This window comes from Dromiciops gliroides, chromosome 4 (genome assembly GCF_019393635.1).
Source record: "Dromiciops gliroides isolate mDroGli1 chromosome 4, mDroGli1.pri, whole genome shotgun sequence".
NCBI classification, from domain to species: domain Eukaryota; kingdom Metazoa; phylum Chordata; class Mammalia; order Microbiotheria; family Microbiotheriidae; genus Dromiciops; species Dromiciops gliroides.
Window position 1 is genome coordinate 88,787,984 of NC_057864.1, and position 21,510 is coordinate 88,809,493.

The 21,510-nt window shown below is 33.9% G+C and overlaps 2 protein-coding genes across 2 annotated transcripts in view; one reads left to right on the plus strand and one right to left on the minus strand.

Moving 5' to 3' along the window:
- The window catches only part of CDC73 (cell division cycle 73), a 111,828-nt gene that overhangs the window by 61,029 nt on the left and 29,289 nt on the right, over positions 1–21,510 (plus strand). The window lies entirely within an intron of this gene.
- B3GALT2 (beta-1,3-galactosyltransferase 2) lies at positions 96–9,217 on the minus strand. The gene is made up of 2 exons (XM_044002799.1): positions 8,611–9,217; positions 96–4,009 (listed from the first exon to the last, which is right to left on the minus strand). Exon 2 carries the CDS (start codon positions 3,872–3,874, stop codon positions 2,606–2,608), a length of 1,269 nt encoding a protein of 422 aa, XP_043858734.1. The 5' UTR covers positions 3,875–4,009; positions 8,611–9,217; the 3' UTR covers positions 96–2,605.

Sequence of the window (21,510 nt, forward strand, 5' to 3'; positions counted from 1 at the left end):
AAGATTGCTTTAGGCCAGAAACCTCATGTTACTCCTTTGATTAAGGAAACTTTGACTTAAGACATGCTTTTTCATTATAATGAGAAATTGTTTTGTTGAATTCAACAAATATTTATTAAACATCTATTTTCTAGTATACATTGCCCCCAAAATAAAGCATCAACTATAACTTGTCTTTTTCAGTTTATAGTAATTGGTTGCTCACTATCCACCCTGTCTTTAGTTAATTGTTCCAAAGGTTGATCACCATATATGATAATGTTTTTGTTTTAACCCCTGGAACTTACAGACATCTTTTGATTTTAAGGCTTTAAGGCATTTTTGATCTGTATCAGTGAAGGGAATTGACACCAGTGAAATCACAGATTTTTGAAATATTAAGTATACACATGTAACATTATTGTACTAATTTATGGAATTTGAGTGGAAATATATTTTACCAGAGATACAGTTTTGGGAAGAAAGTTCATTATTTTCACCAAATAAAATACTTATTATAGAATAAGGAAAAAAAGTCAGTTTAAAAAATTAACCCCTCTAAATAGATGACTTCCTAGAAACTTACTAAGTTACAATTTGCTCATTTGAAAATTCTTGAACTCTTCAAAGGCATAAGATCTCGGCCTTTTTTTCAATGATTAAAATTGGAATGATTTGAAATTTTTACCTGAACAGGTCGTGTGTGTTTGTTTGTGTGTGTGTGTGTGTGTGTGTGTGTGTGTATGTGTGTGTGTGTGTGAGAGAGAGAGGGGGGGGGGAGGGGTCAGTTTTCCAGACATCAAGGTAGATGCAGGTTTTCTGCTTGTAATAACAATTTGAATGAATAGTAAAATGTTATTCAGTGATGATGTATGGATTTATGATATTCTGAGGAAAGTTCTTGAATTTGCCTTTGATCAAGTTTACTTGTTTGACATAAAGTGTTGGTGTTGTCTTACAGTATTTGTTGTTTTAATCACATCTTCTAAATGAAACAAATAAGAAGTAAGCCTGAATCAGGATTAAATGTGTGTTGATCATTCTGTAGAATATACTAAACATATGATTAATCTGAAAAAAAGAGGGTCCATGGATTTTGAGCAAAGACCAGATAGGAAATATTTTTTTAAAAAGTTTCTAATGCAACTTTTAAGTATCAAAATTCCTTTCACATGATTTGTCTAAGAAACAGTTAAAGTAACAGAAAAGTGGCATCAATTTTAAATGAAAATTGATATATTTGTATACCAGAATTGATTTGGAAGCAACTAGATATTGTCATGACAATAACTTTGTTTCTTTTCATTTTCAAATTGGTGACAAAAGGATGTGAAATATGAATTCATTGTACTCACGAAATTCAGCAAAGATTTTTGGGTTTCTTGTTGACCCTTTTTTATTAAAATCTTTGATAAAAGTGCATCATACACATTTTTTAGTACTAGAATCAAATGTTCATCAAACATTCGTACAGATCCCCCACCCCCAAAAAGGTCTTATTTGAGGATGCAGAATGTCATCCACAAAATCAAAGTTGTAGGGTTGTAAACTTGGCACTCTGACAACAGAAATAGTGCCATGAAATGATTAAGTATCAGCATGTGCACACCTGCTGTCAGGAAATGAGCTTCCCATATGCTGCACTTTGGCAGACATGCATCTTTAAAATGTATTGAATGAAACTGCTTCTGCACTCTTAATCCTTTTAATAATATATCCCCATTGTTCTTCCTACTTTTCTTTCATTTAAAGGAACATGATAAATCTTTTCAAATCAAATACATTTGCTTTTAAAAGATTGCACTCTTTAGGAGAGTGCAGTAAGCAGATCTAGTTGAATTAGTTAAGAAAAGAATACTGTTAGTAATGATACGACACAGAAGGAAATAGAATTTGTGCACATGGTGCTGTTTAGTGACTTTGTTTTTAAACTCTAGCCTGAGACACACTGATGGTCACATTCTTTCACATGTCATATCAGAACAATACTTCTCTGGTTTTTATGAGCAATGTTAAATTAAAAATGATTATTTCAGTAGTTTAAAAAAGCAACTTGAATAAGACCTGTGTTGTAAAACTTTTGATCTTTGTAAATGTTTTATGGGATAATTCAGTTAAGTTTTATTTCATGGAATATAGCTACAAAAATACTTTAGGGTAGTAGACCAAAGAAACATTTTTCTTTTGTACAGTTTTAAGTTTTCTTAAAACAGGTTGTGTATGTTTTTATTTACAGTAATTCTTTATAACAGAAAGCTGAGAAATGAAGTTGGTTTCTGTGACTCAATCTTCATCTCTCTAAACTTTGTGTGGAAAATAGTCGATTATTTTTTATTGGCACATAAACTAGAAATCGTACCGCTGAAGTGTGCCTGCTTATTACTGCATATTAGCACACAGGAGGATTTTATACAGTTTGTTTCACAGATTCTGTTAGGATACCTTTTAGGGTTTTTTTTTCTTATTTTTGTCTTAAGAATTAAACTCTTCAGAAATTAAAAAAATATTTTTAATTCCATCCTGTGATGGGAATTAACTAAAAACTGCCCCATGAAGCTCATCAGTTTTTACTCTACATGCTTTCCGCAATATTTACAGATTGCACATGGGATACAAATTGTCTTTTCTAGTGCAGTTTACGATGACGATACCTGCCTGCCTTTTCTTTTGCTGCATTGGCACAGGCATTGTGCTTATTTTGTTGTAAGTGGTTCCAGTATTTTATCAGTTCACTAGGCTGGAACTGATGAGAGGTAATTAGGTGACTGTATTTACAGCTTGAGTAAGAAACTCTCCAGTGATTGAAGACAAATTCATTGGGTGGGGGAACAGGGTCAATTCTCAACTTGGCAAGACAGATCCCCACATATACGTCTTCTAAATGCAAACGTCTGATGCTTAAAGAAACTTTAAAGATCTTTTCTGCTAAATCTCCAGAAAAAACATAACCAGTTCCAGAACAGAACACAGGGTAACGCTCACTTGGGTAAAGATCTGGTGGCATATACCATTTGCTGTCTTTGTTCCGATTGGGAGCATACCCTCTCATTAGGTAACCTGTGAAATAGTTATGCCTAGGAGGCATGTCTGGCTTTAATAGCTTGTGTATTAAATATTCAGTATTGACAAACATATCACTATCAGTTTTCATAACATAAGGAATATGTGGACAGTAGGTTGCAACCCAGTTCATGCCCATTAGTGTCTTAATTGTCAAATTGTAGTAAGTATCTAAGTATTCCTGCTGAATAATATCATGGTATTGTCTGCTTTCTTCCAGTATGGCCCGCTGAAGGTGGCCATTCAGTTTAACATTTAAGCCCAATAAAAAAATGCGAGCTATTTGAATTCCAGGTGCCAGGCTTTCATTTCCCCAAGTTTGTCGAATAGCTCGTCTTGCTTCTACTTGTCCAGGTTCTGCAGCAATAAGTAGTATTAGAAAAGGGCTTTTCTCTTGGCATTTTTCAGGTTCATTTATGATATACTTGAAATGATACAGATTTGGATGTCCAGTACCTCTTTCATTGTAAATACTTCCATTGGCACTGAGTGTATTCTCTAGGCCAGTTACTCCTTGTGGTGACAAGTCTGTGTTGTTGGCATTAGTAGCTGTTTGAGGCCTTAGAGTTTGAGGGACTGTATCCTTCCAAATGTTCCTTAGGGAGCTGTGGTTTGTCTCGCCCTTTGTAGATCGAAATCCCCGTATAGTGTAGGTTACAGGATTTTCTTTGAAGCCAGCTCTGCCTGGCAGCCAATCATGATGATTAAAAAAAAGAAACATAGCAAAAAGAAAGACAAGAGAGAGTAGACCAATGAGATGGGTACGAAACAAAGACCTCTTCGCATTCCAGGTCATCTTTGCAAAGCAGCAATGTCGTCTCCTCCACTGAAGCATGTTGTAAATATCCAATAGTGGGATATGGGATAATGGTAGAACAAAATGATGGTCTCTCTTCTGAACCAGTGCTATTCTTTGGTAATCATTTTTTAAAATTATGTCCGATCTTAAGGGCTTTCCTCTTAAGTCACTCTGTAAAAGTGAAAAATATAATACTTCAAAATGTTCAGGGTTTTTAATTGTTAGTTTGACTAGGAATTAAAGATTTTAGTAAATTCAGTTTGTTTTTTTAAAATATGAATTAGAAACATACTGAAATAATTTAATGTATCATGTTAAGCTAGATTATACAGTAGATTACTAGATTGAAATGTAACTATATTTGTCCAATTAAACCACTTAAAATGAGCCCAAAGCACTATTTTTGAGTCTTGTTAAAAAGGATTATTTTTTTCCATTCATTTCCTATTGCTCACAGAAGCTCTGACGTAGTTGTACTTATGACCTAAGTTAACGACTTAAAGCAGCTGTACCCATTTTGAAGAGAAAATTATTCTCCATGTCCTGTGAGAAGCCATTTGAAAAGTGCCTTGATAGCATATGGAAGGTTTATTGGTATTAATTAAAATTGATTTGACATACAGTGGGGTAGTATGGTGCACAGTCAGCTGCCTTTTTTTTGTAAAATGGTCATGTATTAATAGTGGGACAGACGGTACAAGGTTGATTATAGCAGAGTTCAGTTAGTCACAGTACACTGCTTGGCATGTTTCCATTGGCCCCTACTGTGTTCAGAAAGTCAATGAGAAGATGCACCTGTCAAAATTAATTTTCAGAGTCTAGTAACCTCTGTGCTGGGCTTTTTAGACAGCAATAAATGATGAATAATTGTAACGACTTAAAAACATACTTATAAACTTTCAAATTCAGAAGGTTCTTTTAGTGGTTACACAGTAAATATTTAATAAATGTTTATTGATTCATCATCTAATCATAGACCTTCATTTTCTAGAGAAAACAGCTAGTCAGTGGCAGGGCTAATACTAGAAACCACTGATGTCTACTCTCTCAGACTATCCTTTCTACCATACCATATAGTCTCTTTAGGAGCATTTTGTTGCCTGGGTTTTCATATTATTTTTTGAAATCTAAAATTTAATTATCTTTCATTGTCTGTGGTTTTGGCAAAACAGATGGCTTTACAATTAAATCTACATGATAGAACTGAATAAAAGAACTATTTGCATAGGCTAAGACTACTACTGTAGTGAGTTTCATATACAACTGAAGAAACTTCTAAAATTCAGTGTTGCATGTAATTTGCATTGCAGAAAGTTACATAATTGCACCTTTCAGTCACGTTATAATCTACATTTGTTTTTGCAATTTAAGGGAAATCACTGTGGCAAATTTATGATGCTGAATATTAAAAACTAATCCCATACCAAGATCAGCCCATTTATTATTACATAGTACAAATTTGTAATTTTAAATTACTCTAGTTTATTTCTGGACCCAGGAGTTCTGAGCAGGGAAGAAAAACTCATAGCATGAATTCCACTAAAAAGTTATAAAATATTTTTGTTAAATGTGTGATTTATTTGCTGTCTTCCAAAACTCTCCTTGATCAATTCAAAACTAATTATGGGTAATGTTAATGTAGGTGAATTTGATAGTATTAAGTTTATTAACTGTTAGACTTTGACCATTTTTTTTTACCCTGACAAAGAGAAGAAATGGACTTATATAGAAATAGACAGATACAAAGTAGAAAAAAATGTTTAATTTACTAATGAAATTTTTATTTAATCTTTTACTACTGTCATTCATGTGTAAACTTGATGCTTGCATGCAGTGGTTGAAGTGTATGAATGAAAGTAATTTGTGACTGTCTTATTAACAGCCACTAGGGGGAGCAAGAAAATAGGAAATTTTAACCATGATTTCTAAGGTATTACATACTATACAGGCCATAGTATGTGATCTTTTCAAGTTTCTGAGTTTACAGAGTATTTTAAAGTTTTTATAGCAGTTTTCATGGTGAAATTTTTATTTTTATATTTTCAATAGAACTAATATAAACAGAATGACATTTAAAAAATTTTAAATTATTACATATTTTGTATAAAATTGTTTTTTTAATTGAAATTTAATTACATGATTTCATTACACTATAGAAAATACAAAGCTATCTTATTTCATCACAAAAGTATTTTCTTAAGGCTAACCCCTCTAAAAGCTAGTGCTGAATGTTTTGATTTAGAAAGTCTTCCCACTCAAGTTGTAAACATTTGGCTAACATATATGCTAAAATTGGAAACATCATCTAACCATTTTAATTTCAAATGAATGATTTCTTACATTCCATGGGTTCTTTTTTATTTTGAGGAAATTAACTTTTCTTTACATTTTTAACTATGCAAGGGCCCAGGCACCAGTTAAATTTTCAGAGCCCAAAATTAATGATTTGTTGTTTATCAGGCTAGGTGACAGTTTTTATTAGGTCTGCTTTTGATATTCTTGTGCTTAAAAAAACAGATAAGGCCCAGATCTGTATATCTTTAAAAATAATCCCTTTATGAAAACACACTATGCAACTTTGTGGTCAGAAGCTGAATCGAATAAGTTTTACACTTGTAGAATCTCATTAATTTTAAATTATATACATATGCTAAATGTTCATCTATCTGATACATGCTAATACACACATGTGTATATATTATATATGTATGTATGTGTATATATAATTATATGTGCAGATCATGGGCTTTTAAAACTTGAAATTTGTATATGCTATGTGTTGATATTCTCTAAAAATGAAACAGCTGTAAAAATGTGTGTAGCTCTTTAAGGTCCCCTATTAGAAGTTTCTGAAGTGTTTCATACTTTTTATGAAAAATTAATTGTTTAAAGCTATTCATTATGATGAGAACATTATGATGAGAACTATTTCTCTTAAATTTTTCTTATTTTTACATGTTAAAATATTGGAGTAGATTAGGTATTCCAACTCTGTCAAATAAAATCTGGCTTCTGTATTCTGCAGTAGGATACTAGCATTAAATTACCTTTAAAAACTTTGTTTTTAAAAGTATGTGGTGCCTTGGGAAATATATTCATTTCACTATGAGGTGGGGTGGTTTTGGGGGGTTTTTTTTTTGATGTTTACATTGTTATTTTGAAATTTTATATAATAGTAAATACTATTTTAATCTATTTTCATTTGACCTTTGAGAACTGTTCTATTTATTCCTTTATCATACTTAAGTAGTGTTAGATTTAAATGCTTTGGCTTTTAAAGGTATTGTTATTTTTATTTTGAAATATTTAGTTTGTACTTTGCTAATGGAATTATTTAACTGTCAGGATAATAGAATGTAAAAAGGGTCTTGACTCGATACTTTAACTCTTCATTAGAAGGAAAATAGATAGGATGACTGAAAGTTGGTGATTAAATGATAAGTAAGTAGTAGTAATTGTTATTGCACCATAACAAAAATAAATCAAAAACAGACATTGGAGTTTAGTAAGCTATTTAATTCTTACTCATATTGTTCACCTTTTGTTATTAGTTAACATGGACACCCTAGTTAGCAATTTCAGTGAACATAAGAAAACTTCACCATGTTGCATATTGCCAATTTTCTTAGCAGGTTTGAGAAATGCACTTGGAATCTTTAACAGTAAATTGCCATTCTCACTCTAATAGTGACTTGCTAAAATAGTTAATTAGATTTAGACTTATTTGGTTTAGTACACACAATTACACTAGTTTTATTACATTTTAGCATTGCCTGTAGCAGGGTAAGCACATTTAACTTTCTAATTCCTTATTTTGATTCATTGGTAAAATTTTGTAGGTAATCACTTGGATTCTCTATATTGCTTTGAATTCTGATATCGAAGTTTTCCTAGTAATATTAACATCATAAATTTTTTTCAGTCAAATATATTTAAGAGAGAAAAGACGACTGCCAAGTCAAATTATTTTAATTGCATAATATTAGTGTCTCTTTGTTCAGCGTTGCATTTTAGCCATTAATAGGAAAATGGGCATTTTTTTTTTTGTGGTGCCATGTTGTAGGTTACTTCCATCTTATAGTGAAGATTCTTTTTTGGCATCTTCAGTTCAATAGTACTCATAAACTGTGTCTGTTAACTAATAAGGCTAGTATATGAGACTACTATTTTTTTTTTACGTTTACAGTGGAGGTAATGTTAGATAAAATATTTGCAAAATTAGATTTGGCTACTATTTAATATGCCATTTGTGTATTTTAAAAGAAGTATAGGAAAAAACATCTCGAAATACTACAATTTGAAGCTACTTAGTATAATTTGTCTACATGGCATAGATTGATAGTTTAATGATAGGGTCATAAAGCCATTTTTACCACTGCTTTAATCTTCTTGAGATAATGATTCAGGGTGAATTGAGTTGATAAAGAATTGCTTTACTATCCCATTCCCACCCCCCTGCCGCCCTTGGAGCTTTTTTTTAAAGTTGAATTTCCCAAGGAATTCTGCAAGTACATCTGTGTTTGTGTTTTCAGTTTTTTACCCCTTGTACTTCTGTACAACAAAATGGTTATAAATTACATACTTATCTGCATAAAACAATGTTATATATTTTTCAAAACAATACAAAATTAAAATTGTATACATTAGAAATCCTTTATCTGTTTTAACAGTAATTTATGGAACTCAATGTTAAGCATGCTCAATGCTCTGTATCTCTAGCGTTGTAAAGGTAACAAAATCAAATGAATATCACACACAAGATTTTGACATACCTTCCTTGGTCAAGCCATTTATGGTGAAAGGATTATGCTCACTGAAAATACTTTTGGCACGCCATCACTTCAGCAAAAAAGATGCTATCGAACATGCGCACATCCCCCAACAGTCTGCTTCCTGCGATTGCTTTTCACAGGATCCAATCTGTCCATCTGTCTGCTTGTCTCCGAGTTACCTTCCTTGTTCATATGTGTGTTGGTCTTCTGAGGTGTTTGTTTTTTTCTTTTTCCTTTTAAATTTTAAACAAAAGAGCTTAAGTTGTCCAGAGCACTTTTGTCTACCCCCCACAATTGATGCATTGAAGCTTTTTACATCTCGTATTTTCCTTGTCGGACAATGCAGTGCTGTATTCTCTTCTCAGTATCCATATTTTTTAGTGCTGAGCTGCAATGTGAAGCAGCTACAGCTAGAATGTACTGGTCCGATTGTATTGAAAAATAATAGGATTTACCTCTCTTCTTTCATTGTTGCCAAGCAGCTGCAGGAAGGATTTTGAGCAGTTTTACTGAGGTTTTGCTCTATAAAATGAAATCCATGGTTCCTCAGCTGCTGCACGGGCAGGCAGCAGTTTAAATGTGGGCTTTGACAGATGCTGTCTTCTGACAGAGCAGAATTTAACGTCACTGCTTGGCTGAATCCCACGTGATTGTTTGCATTCATTTTGACTAAAATCCCAAGGCAGGGAGGAGGCTTGGAGGTTTTGCTTCTATTTGATAAATGATCCATATTCAGTACTAGTGTAGTGATGAGTGAATAATATGAAAGTGGGATGATTATGAAATTCATGGTTTATGAGTTTATTTTTTCAAATTATTCTCATTTTTTTCTTTGTTCCTAAACTGTGGTTTTCTAAATGCTTTTAATGTTAGACGTTGGTTTTCATATTCCTAACACACTTCTGCAGTGCGTAAGAAGTAAAAGCTTTTTTATGTAACTTAGTTTGGTTTAACCCCTTATAGCACCAGCTTTGCAGTTGCTTCCTTCAATATCCTTTCTTCATCCTCAGAATTTTTTCATTTGCTATTTCCTATCTGAGACCCAAAGACTACCACTCATATTTCTTTTTTAAAGCTTTAATAAGTTTTTCATTTCTAAATCTGACCTTAAATTAGTTAGTTGATTTTAACTAATCAGGATAAATAAGGTAGCCTGTGGGGGTTTTTTTATTATTGTTTTGTATTATCTCATTTTTCTGGTATGCTTGTGGGTAAACCTTTATTGTTATTGTCTTTAATGTCAAATTTTTAAAAAATCTATTTTTATATTTCTTTTTCCTTAAAAAAAGCATTAGAATATATTCTTTGCATCTTTTTAGTAGATCAGGTGGAGCTTATTGGAAGAAGATGCTTTATGGGAAGTAATGTTTTACTTATTTACTCAGTGTCTTTTTTTTTTCTTAAAAATATGTAGTGACTTTAGTTCTTCAGAACCTCTACACCTTCTCTATCCCCCCCCCCCCAGCCCTTTTTTGGGGGAGGGGCGGGGGAAGAGCATTAGGGAAAATTGGCTTTGTAATGGTTTCCATTTTCAGTTTTAGCTCTAAGGGTCTGGAACAATAACTGTTTCTTAGAACTCCTAAAACATGTGCTGGGCACAGTCCCCTCTCTTAAATTGCTTATGGAAGTATCTTATCTCCTTAAGTACATTAAGATATGCTTTATCTCCAGCTTGATATTCTATATGTAATCCCATTTAAACTTTTTAGTTACTATATGTAAATATTTATTTATGTTTACATGAATATAAGAGAATTTTAGAACAGAAAGAGAAACCTTAGAGACACCTAGTGAGGAGGAAAAAGAGTAATAGATATTAAATGATTTACTCAAAGTCACATAAACTCAAACACAAGAATGTCACTTGTCAATGATATTTCTTTTCTTTCTTTCTTTTCTTTTTTCTTTTTTTTTTGGTGAGGCAATTGGGGTTAAGTGACTTGCCTAGGGTCACACAGCTAGTAAGTGTTAAGTGTCTGAGGCTGTATTTGAACTCAGCTCCTCCTGAATCCAGGTCCGGTACTCTATCCACTGTGCCACCTAGCTGCCCCAATGATATTTCTTTATGTATTCAGTGCAATTTAAAAAATAACTATGGGAAATAATAACTATCATCTATGTAGTACTTTAAGGTTTGCAAAGAATTTTACATATATTATCTCTTTTGATCTTCACCAGAACCCTGGGAGGTAGGTGCTATTATTATCCGCATTTTTACAGATTAAGAAACTGAGGCTGAGAGGTTAAGTAATACAATTAGTAAGTTTGAGGTATGATTTGAATTCAAGTCTTCCTGACTCCAAGTCTAGCCCTCTCTCCTCTGCTCCACCTGGCTGCCATTTATTTTAGCCATTCATTTTAATATCGTTCCCTGTAAAAACCTTTTCACAGTTTCCAAGAAGAAAAACATTCTTTAATTCCTGGTAATAATAGTTAACATTTATATATTGCATTCTATGGGCCAGACAGGCATTGTGCTATGTTCTTTGTTATCTTATTTGAGCTTCACAACAAGTCCAAGGAGTAGGTACTCTTATTATTCCCACTTTACAGATGAGCAGCTGAGGCAAATAGAAGTGATTTGTCCAGGGTTGCACAGCCACTATGTATCTGGGATCAGATTTGAATTTAGGTCTTAGAGACTGCATGCCCAGCACTCTATCCATTGTTCTACTTATCTGCAAAATGATAATTTGCCCAAAATTTTTATTAAGTATTTCATGTATGAATAGCATCATGCCAAGTATTTTGGCTGATACTTGATCATATGGGCATTAGTTGTGGCTTCCTGTACATGACATTCTTTTTTCTTCCACCTCTGTGCCTGTAAGCTGTTATGTGTCCATGACTGGAATGTTTCCCCTCCTCTCTGTTTCTTGGAATTCCTAGCTCCCTACAAGACTCAGATCAGTTGCCACTTGGACACCCACACCCTCTCCCAGTTACTTTGATGTGCTTTGTATCTATTTTGTACTCTTCTTTTACTGTTATAGGATATAAGCTTCTTTAGGGCAAACAGTCATTTTTATCTCAGCTGTTCCTCACAGGGCTGATTTGGTGTAATATTATTGGAAAATTATGTTGGCCGGAGTAATGTTATACTTTCGATCTAGATTTTGCCATGTTAAAAGAAAGCTTAATTGGCATTAAATATTTAAATTACTTTGTAAAGCTCTTACAGAAATTTTCAAATCCATAACAATTCTAAAAGGTGTTTCTAATCTGTAATTCTCTGTGTTTCTGATGATGCTATTTTGGAAATGTGACTCCTCACTTGTAAAGGAGTTTCCATTTTTTTTTTTTTAATGGTTTAAGCCAATAACTTGTGACAGTATTTAATAATAATTAGTAAGTTGGGGCAGCTAGGTGGCACAGTGGATAAAGCACTGGCCCTGGATTCAGGAGAACCTGAGTTCAAATCCACTCTCAGATACTTGACACTTAATAGCTGTGTGACCCTGGGCAAGTCACTTAACCCCCATTGCCGCCGCCCCCCCCCCCCATTAGTAAGTTGTTTTAAGAACATTTCAAATGCTTCATTACTGACATTCATGTAAATTTTTATCACATTTTCTTTTGTATAGATTTTTTTCATTTGAGATTAATTCATATAATTTAAAATTTTATTTTCTGAGTAAATGGCACATTTTTTAGATTTATAAAGAAATTATTTTATGCTGTATGTGGATAGATATACATATACATACACACTTATGTACTTTCTAGTATTTTTATTTGAAAAAGGTTTAATGTTTTGTGATTGTTTTGCACTTTTGTATTAACTTAGTTTAAGATTAGTATAACAGATTGCAAATTGGTAATCTCAGAATGACCACATGCGTCAGTGTTGGCTGCCTTATTGTCCTGCTGTTGCTCAGAAGGTAATATGTAGTAAAACTATTGCTTCATTCTTTCAGTAATCATTAAGTAGCTATGGTGTTTTAGTACATCTTGATAAGGTATTTTGGTTTAGATTAGTCTTGATTTTGAAACAAAGACAATATTTAAAAATATTACTTTCAAAAGTAATCATTTTAATTTAGTGTGATTTATCCTAATTTAGAATATTCAAAAAGAAAAATGGCTATTTAAAATGCATATGATATGTTTTTATATTTTCTACCTAGTAAGAATAACTTACCTTGTATGGTTGATAACTTAGTAAATGGGTTGTGTTCTAATACTTTGTTTGGAAAATGATGGTTTGGAAAACAGTGTTATATGTAGTTGATTTCTTAGCTTAATTGACAAAATCCTATTTAATAGATAACTAGTTAAGTTATAGTGTTAATGGTGCGTATATAGAAGAGGGAAGAAGACGGCTGCTTTTGCTTTTGAGCAAAACAAACCCTTGGTAAAATTTATAAGTTATAATCAATATAAAGAGTTGTTCTTATTGCTGCATTTACCATTTTCGGAGCATTCCCCTTATAACAGCTCTGTGAGATAGGTCATACAAAGATAATCTGCATTTTATGGATTAGAAAATTGAGGATGACTTTCCTACTCATAGTTTAGTAAGTGGTAAAGATAAAGATCATATTTAAGTCGTCATTTTTAATATACAGATTTTTTTAGTATCTTTTGTTTTTGTATCTCCTGAATTTTGTCATAACCTTCAGCAAACAACAATCAGCAAAATTAGTGTATTGAAAAAAAATCTAAAATATATATAATCTTCCACATCTGTGGACCTCTTACCTAGAGTCTCTTCATATCTCTTCTTTTGATCTATGCTTTTGTAATTTTGCAACATTCACATTTGATTGTTTTGTGGTTGTTTTTTCCATATACTTTGTTGTCATTGTGTATATTGTTTTCTTAGCTCTGTTTATTTCCATCTTCATCAGTTCTTGTCTTTCTAAGCTTCCCTGTATTCATCACATTCTTAGTTTCTTACAACACAGTAATAATCCATTTCATTCATACACTACAGTCTGTTTAGCCATATCTCAGTCAGTGGCCATCTGTTTTGTTTTCAGTTTTGTGTTATTCAGATTAATTTTCCATTTCAGCTCTTTAGACAAAGTTTGTCTTTGGTACCCTCCTAATCCCCTTTCTGTTACCCTTCTACTTTGTCCCTGATTTCCTTTCTTTTTTAAGATTCCCCCACCCCCATTAACAAGTATTTATTTTTAAAAAAACAAAAACAAAACAACAAAAAAACCAAGTATTTATTTCCTTCCCTTCTTCTAACCTCCATTGAAAATTTTTTAAAATAAAAAAACAAAATCGTGTATCATTTGTGTAATCTCAAGCCACCCAATCCTCTCGCTTTTAGTAACTTTTTACCAAAATCACCTATGTCCATTTTCTTCCAATCAGAATTTACATATGCTTTATTAAGCAGATTTCTATTAAAAGTTAAGAGGAAAACATTTATAATTCTTACTAATGTGTGGAAGATTGATTACTACCCAGCACTTCCTGGAATATTTGCATTCTTAAGAATATATTTGTCAACTGGATAAATCTCTGGTAGAAATTCAAGCCATCTAACAAAGGAAAATGAAAAGAATTCATGGGTATAGGGAAAAATATTTTGGTACAGAAAGTCTAGACTTTCCTGGGAAGTCTAAGCTTCATAATCCATAAATTCTCTTAAGAACTCCAGGGTTTTTCCTAAGAGTTCCAGTAGCATCAAGGACATGGTATAGAAACAATGACTGATTCCATGTATGGATTATTCTTAAATTTACCAATTACATTCTATATGTAGTGGTGGAAATCCAAGCACGAGTTTTTATTTTGTGTGTGCTTATATTTGATTCCAACCCCCTCCCCCCCAAAAAAAAGATAGCGCAGGACTTTCAATGAGATTTCTTACAATTAATTTGGCCCCATTAGCCATTTCTCATAAGATAATTTTGAAAGTAAAGGCCATTGAATGAGCCTGAAAGCTTGATTTAGACATGCAGAGAAAGCTTTATGTGTTAAATATAAAATTGAATCTATAAGCCTTAGAAAAATATAGTAGGAAATTGGAGTTATGTATTTTTGTGGAGTTTTTTTAGATGGGCCACTGAAGTGAGCATACTATAATATTGAATAAGCAAAAAAAAAAAAATACTTAAGATACTTACCCCAAACATTATCTTTTCACAATCTAAAAATACTTAGTACTAGTTAGCAATAATTTATTGGTCATAGAAATTGTGAAGGTACTGGATATTTGTGTATGTGACTACATATCCTCAACTGTATATTGTTGTACTATGTTAAGATCATAGTGTTGAAGATCTTAAAAGTCATATGGAAGGGGCGGCTAGGTGGTGCAGTGGATAGAGCACTGGCCCTGGAGTCAGGAGTACCTGAGTTCAAATCCGGCCTCAGACACTTAACACTTACTAGCTGTGTGACCTTGGGCAAGTCACTTAACCCCAATTGCCTCACTAAAAAAAAAAAAGTCATATGGAATTGAATCTGGAAGTCTTGGAGCAGAGGTGTTCTTAAGGGAATGGTGGCCCTCATTAAAATCAGGAGTCTGAGAACTTCAGATTGTTAAGTGTCTTTTCTAAGATAATTTGGATAATAAGTGGTAGAGCCAGAATTCAAATTTTGGTCCTTTGACTACTCCTGGTTTAATGGTCTTCTGAGCTTTATTATTCTCTTGGATTTTTTTTCCCCAGTTAGAAACAGAGCTTCTTTATATCTATGTAAAGCACTTTGCAAACCCATAGCTTATGTTAGCTATTTAGCTAAGTAGTAAGAACAAATTTAATTTCCATGGTTTGTTTATTAACCTGTCATTTATTCTTGGGGTTCTTTTGGCCATGTCAGCGGCTGCACTGCTTCCTTTCTCTCTGCCAGAACTGGGCTTTATGTTAAGAGGCTGTTTCTGCTGCTTGTATTTCTAAGTTGGGTGTGTCTTTTACTTAGTGTGTATGGTATACAATAAAGATGTGTGGATGACAATTCTCTCATGACAGTTCTTTGATTCCATCTTTCCCTATTTCTAATAAAGCCTTTGTTTCATAATCATACATTCCCCCCTTCCCCTTTCAACTCCTACTGCTTCCCAACCTCCCTTATATGATCAGCTTCCACCTATTTTCAGCTATTTAAGAAAAATCTTTTCTATGATTTTTCTGTTCTTTAAAGTTACTGGTCTGTTTTCTTATAAAATTCCTAGAAAGGGAAGTTTCTATGTGTTGCTTCTAATTTTCAATCTATTTTTCAGTCACCTTAAGGGTATTCCTTAAAACCTTGTTTTTTGAACCCTATTGAAATTTTTTCCCCCACAGGTCACTAACGTCATTTTTCCCCCACAGGTCATTTGCCAAAGTTCACAGCTCTTTTTCAATCCTTATCATCCTTGAACCTTTTTTTCAGCATTGGGCAGTATTGACTACGTGCTTCTTTGATATTCTCTCCTCCCTTGACTTTTATGTTACTATACTATCATGGTTTTCTCCTTGCCTCTTCAAATGAGGAAGGCACTATGCGAACAAATATATGCAAAGCAAGATCTGTAGAGGGAAGGCACTAGAATTAAAAGGGATTGAAGAAATTTTCCTGTAGACGGTGGCATTTTAGTTGGGAAAGAAGCCGAAGATGTCATAGAGCAGAGAAGGGAGAGCACTGCAGACATGGGGGATGACAGTCAGAAAGAAACCCAGATGTGAGAGATATAGAATCTTGTTCGTGGTACAGCCAGGAGTCCATTGTCACTGGATCAAAGAGTATATATCAGGGATTAAGGAGAGGGCTAGGTTATGAAGGGCTTTGAATACCAAATAGAAGATGCTATATTTGATCCTGAAGGCAAAATAGGAATTCACTGGAGATTGGGATGGAGGGGGGGCAGGAGTGTGAAATGGTCAGATTTGAGCTCTTGGAAAATCACTTTAGTTGCTGAATGAGGATGAACTGGAGTTGGGAGAGACTTGAATCAAGCAGACCAGTAGCCTTGCAGACTATTGCAAGTCAGAGTGTACTATGATGAGAGTTTGTACTAGAGTATTGGCAGTGGCAGAGGAGAGAAGAGAGCATATGCGAAAACTCTTATTTACATACATGTATAGCAAGTAAAACAAATTCTCTTACTGGGCTCACATTGGGCTTTCACATTAACCATTTCATGTCTAAGTCTGCACTCTTGCGTGCATCACCTCTCTGACAGGCGGGGTGCATTGCATGTTTTATCATGAGTCCTTTGGAAATAATGGTTGATTAGAGCTCCTAATTCTTTCAGTTATTTGTATTTGCCATATTATTGCCTTGGTAGTTTGGTTTTTCCTCTTTTAAAAAGTCAAGTTAACTAATGTTGTATCTTTTACTTTTTCTTCTTCAGAAAACCAACCCTTGATTTCATTTATTAGTTCAGTTTATGGTGGATTTATTTTTTGGAGGGGAGGGGATGTTTCAATTTTATTAGCTCCTTTGATTTTGTTTTGTTGTTTAATTGGAGTTTCAAAAAAATTTTTGGTCTTGTTTTTTAATTTCCATTCCCAATTCGTGGATCTGTTCTTTTTCACTTTTGGTGATCTAAATGTTTAGAAATATAATTTTCCCCTTAAGTGCTGCTTTGGCTCCAGTCCAGAAATGATGTTATTTTGTCTCATTTGCTATTTTACCTTTAATGAAATGATCTATAGTTTCTTAGTTTCTGATTTGTTCTTTAGGATTCTTATTTTGCCTCTAATTTTTTTATCCATTTTTCAGTGGCCAATTGTTGAACACTTTTTTTTAATCTCATTGTGGTCAATAAAGGATATATTTAATATCCGCATTTTTGGTGATGTTTTCATACCCAGTGCTCATTTTTTTGTGTGTGTGTGTAAAGGTACAGTGCACAGTGAGAAATATGTATATTCCTTTTATAAAGAATTAATTGTTATTTGAAGTTTTTATGCCTCTGTGCGTTCTGGTCTGAGGCCCCGGAAACCGCAAGGTGCTCCACCCACTGGTTGTAGCCGTTGCCATGGTGCTGGCACCTCACATCATCACCACTCGCCTACGCCTACATGGGCCTGGCGAAATTATAATGATTGGAAGCCTAGTGAGGACAGTCATGTGACTGTCAGAGCGGCCATCCAATTGGCTGGGAGCTGTGTGTGGTTTTCTGGGATTGGGGGAGGAGAATTTGCCATTCTAGCTGGAAGCTGGAAGGTGACAGGAGCTCTGCTGTGTATTCTCAGCTGATTCCTGGGCGGTGCTATTTTTTCAGGTTGTATAATTTCCTTTTCCCTTGATCCTACTGATCCTGTTTGTGTTTTGTTTTTTAAAGTTCATTCTTGTTAAAATAAATCCTTGTTCTGTTTTGAGGGATTTTTATTCCCATTCCCAGAGACCTGTATGTCTAACTATTCTAGGATTATATTCTGGTCCTTAATTTCTTTCTTATTCATTTTTTTATTTCTTTTTTTCTAGGTTTAAAAGAAGTACTTTGAAATTTCTCACTATTAATGGTTTTACCGTCTATTTTTCCCTGTAACTCCTTTAGCTCTCCTTTTAAATATTTAGGTGCTGTGCCATATGTTATATGGTTTGTTGAAATTAACTCAATGTCTGTTTCCTTTCATCAAAATGTAGTTTTCCCATTCATCTCTTTAAATCAAGTTATTTTTTTTTCCTTCTTTTCCTTTTGCCCTGTCTGAGATCGTGGTTGCTACCTCTGCATTTAGTGTTCAGCCAAAGCAAAATAGATTTTGCTCCAGCCCTTATGATCACATTTTGTCTTTCTTTCCATAGTCTTCTCTTATATGTCTTCCCTTTTTTGTTCTCCACATTCTCTTTACAAATAAGAAGGATATGTTCTGAGAAAAGTCAGATTTAACTATTTTAAGAGATTGTTGGCAACCCTGGAGAAAGGGGTTTCAGATGAATTTAAATTTTAAAGCCAGCTTGAAAGGGTTTTGGAAATGGAGGAGAGGAAATAGGAGAGTAAAAAGAGATTTTTCAAGGAGTTTGGAAGATACCTTTCCTCTTTCCCCCCTTTTTAAAGCAAATGAAGAAACTGACTCAACTCGATTTGACTCTGAAGTTATGTTTCAGTTTGTCCTCCCACAGTCTTCTCATTTAAGCAGGAGCTTAATAAATGTTTGTGTATTGATATTGCTTTTCTTTTAATTATTGTTAAGTATTTTTTCTTTCACATAATCTGAAGTTATGGGGTATTATTTATTTTTAAATTCTTGTTCTAGTCCGTTTCTGTGAAAAAGTATATTGAATGAATTTTCATTCTTTAACATTTGGTATTATTATTAACCCAGTGTTATAATTTAATGTTAAATGTTGAAGTTTTCACTTGATGTAAGAAGAACTGTCTTCTGACCTTAACCCTTGATGAAATATGCTTAGTGAAAAGTAGGCTCAAAAGATAAACAAGGGGAACATTATATTTGAAACTAATTTTCAGTTAAAATTCAATATCATAAAAAGGATCCTGTTCATTTCTAACCATTTTCCTGCAGTTTTAGATTTGGGTGTCTTGTCATTTGTGATACATGTCAAATCTGTGTCTCTAGTATTATCTCTTATTTTTATCAGAGAAGAAAGTTGTTACATGAATTCAGATAAAATCATATCATCCCATAAATATAACTTTTTAAAAAATTTAAAGATTTGAGTGTTTGACAGTGATACAAGGAAGTGTTTTTTATTTTTCTTTTGTTTTTATACTTTCCCTTGGAGCTATGCAATATACTATTAAAACTACTTTGTGACTTTAATTAGAAATTCATGGGACTTAATTCTACATTATCCTTATCAGTAGAGACAGATTAGATAAAAAATAATTCATGTTTGCCTTTCAGTGTGTTTTGTCTTTTTGCATGCATTTGAAACATTCCAGTCTACTCATTGGTTACCCTCTCCTGTCATCAGTTGACAGCTAGGTAGCACAGTGGATAAAATTCTGGGCCTGGAGTCAGGAAGAACGAAGTTTAAATCCAACCTTGGTCAACTTACTAGCTTTGTGACCCTGGGCAAGTCACTTAACACTGTTAGTTTCTTCATCTGTGAAGTGAGCTGGAAAGGAAAATGGCAAATTACTCTAGTATCTTTGCCAAGAAAGCCCCAAAATGTGGTGACGAAGAGTCAGATACAACTTAAATGACTGAACAACAATTGTTATCACTATAAACTCAACTGAATAGAAGATAGAATAAAACAGTGAGTAATCTATATGGTGTGGATAATAAAGAAAATAATTTGTATTTTCACCTTTCACCTTAGAGTGGTATAGAAAAGTTGATGCCAGGGGCTAGGTGGCACAGTGGATAGAGCACCGGCCCTGGATGCGGGAGGACCTGAGTGCAAATCTGGCCTCAGACACTTGACATTTACTAGCTGTGTGACCCTGGGCAAATCACTTAACCCTCATTGCTCTGCCCCGCCAAAAAAGTTGATGCCTTTTATTTCCTTGTCTTAATCGTTCAACAAGCATATATTATATGCCAGGCAATAGATTCTAAGCATTGCTCATCTAATGAACTAGCCTTCTTTATAAACAGAATGATGAGTTTAGAATAGTCTATTAAATGAAGATTTTCATCCAAGTGCCAGGAAATGCTAAGAGCCTTCGTTGAAGAGTGCCTTTGATATGGGCCTTAACTTGTGAGTAAAATGGTAATATATAGCAAAGGCAGGTATTGGGCTGTGGGTGGCAGGGGAAAAGATTCAAAGCAGAAGGAATAGCATGAGTAAAAGTACAGAAGGTTGTAGTTCATGGTATGTGAAAGGGAGTAGTGGAAATGATTCTAGAAAGGCACATCAGGGCAAGCCTTGAATGGAATGCTATTTTACTAGATAGGGAATAAGATTCATTGAAGAATTTTGAGCAGTACTTATTATACAACACATAGATGATGCTTGATAAATACTTTGCTGATTGATGAGAAGACTGATTTGGTAGTGGTATGTCGAATGAATTGGATGCAGGAGAGACTAGGGAGATAGGGTCACTAGTTAAGAGGTTATTGCCGTAGTCTATGATATTTGAAATAGAAAGCCAGTAGTAGGAAAGAAAAAGAAGGAATAGATTTCAGAAATATTGTAAAGGATTATCTTGGGTTGGGGGAAGAGGGTAGTGTTTCAGGGCTTTTTGTTTTGTTTTGTTTCTGTTTTTATGAAGTACTTCAATTCTCTAATGCATACTTGCCCCAGCAGTAGCTCTGGGTAGCTTAGAGAATGTGCTGTTCTCAGAGTATAACGTATGATTCAGTGACACACAGGGAAAGCTTCAGTGAGCATGCCAAAATTTTCTGAACGTGTTTACTGAGGCAGTAGAAACAAAATTTCTTCCCTTTCTGTTTTGTCCCCAATCACTTTCCTCACTCTTTAAATTTCTTTGGTTTAGAATCACTCAATCTCTCCCTCTCCCTCTCCTTCCCTCCCTCCCTCCCTCCCTCCCTCCCTCCATTTCTGTCTGTCTGTCTGTCTGTCTGTCTGTCTGTCTCTGGTCATTGTTGAAACACTAAGTTCACTTTAATTTTGCATAGAGAATAAAGTTGGTATACTGCATGTACTCAGTTAACCATTTTGTCTTGAGGACTTTAGCTCTGCTGAATTCAACATATAATTGAAGTATTTATTTTGTCCAAGGCATCTCAAATACAAAGATGAAATAAGGACCATCTTCAGGGAACTTCTAGTCTAGAAAGAAAGGGATAAGACATACACAAACAACTGTACAAGTTACAATATAATAACTATATGGGAATGTTAGAGTGGTTTGATAACTTTAGAAATGAGAGAAAATTATTAATATATGGCCATCAGAGTGGGGATAAAGGAAAAATTTTTTTTGGAAAGATGTGGCACCAGAGCCTAGTCAGTAAAAGAACATATGGGTTTCAGCAGACATAAAGCCCATTGTAGACAAATGGAAAGGGATACAGGCAGAAGGAGATTGGAGGACATTAAATTGTGTAGAGCCCTGGCTGACTAGAAAATAAA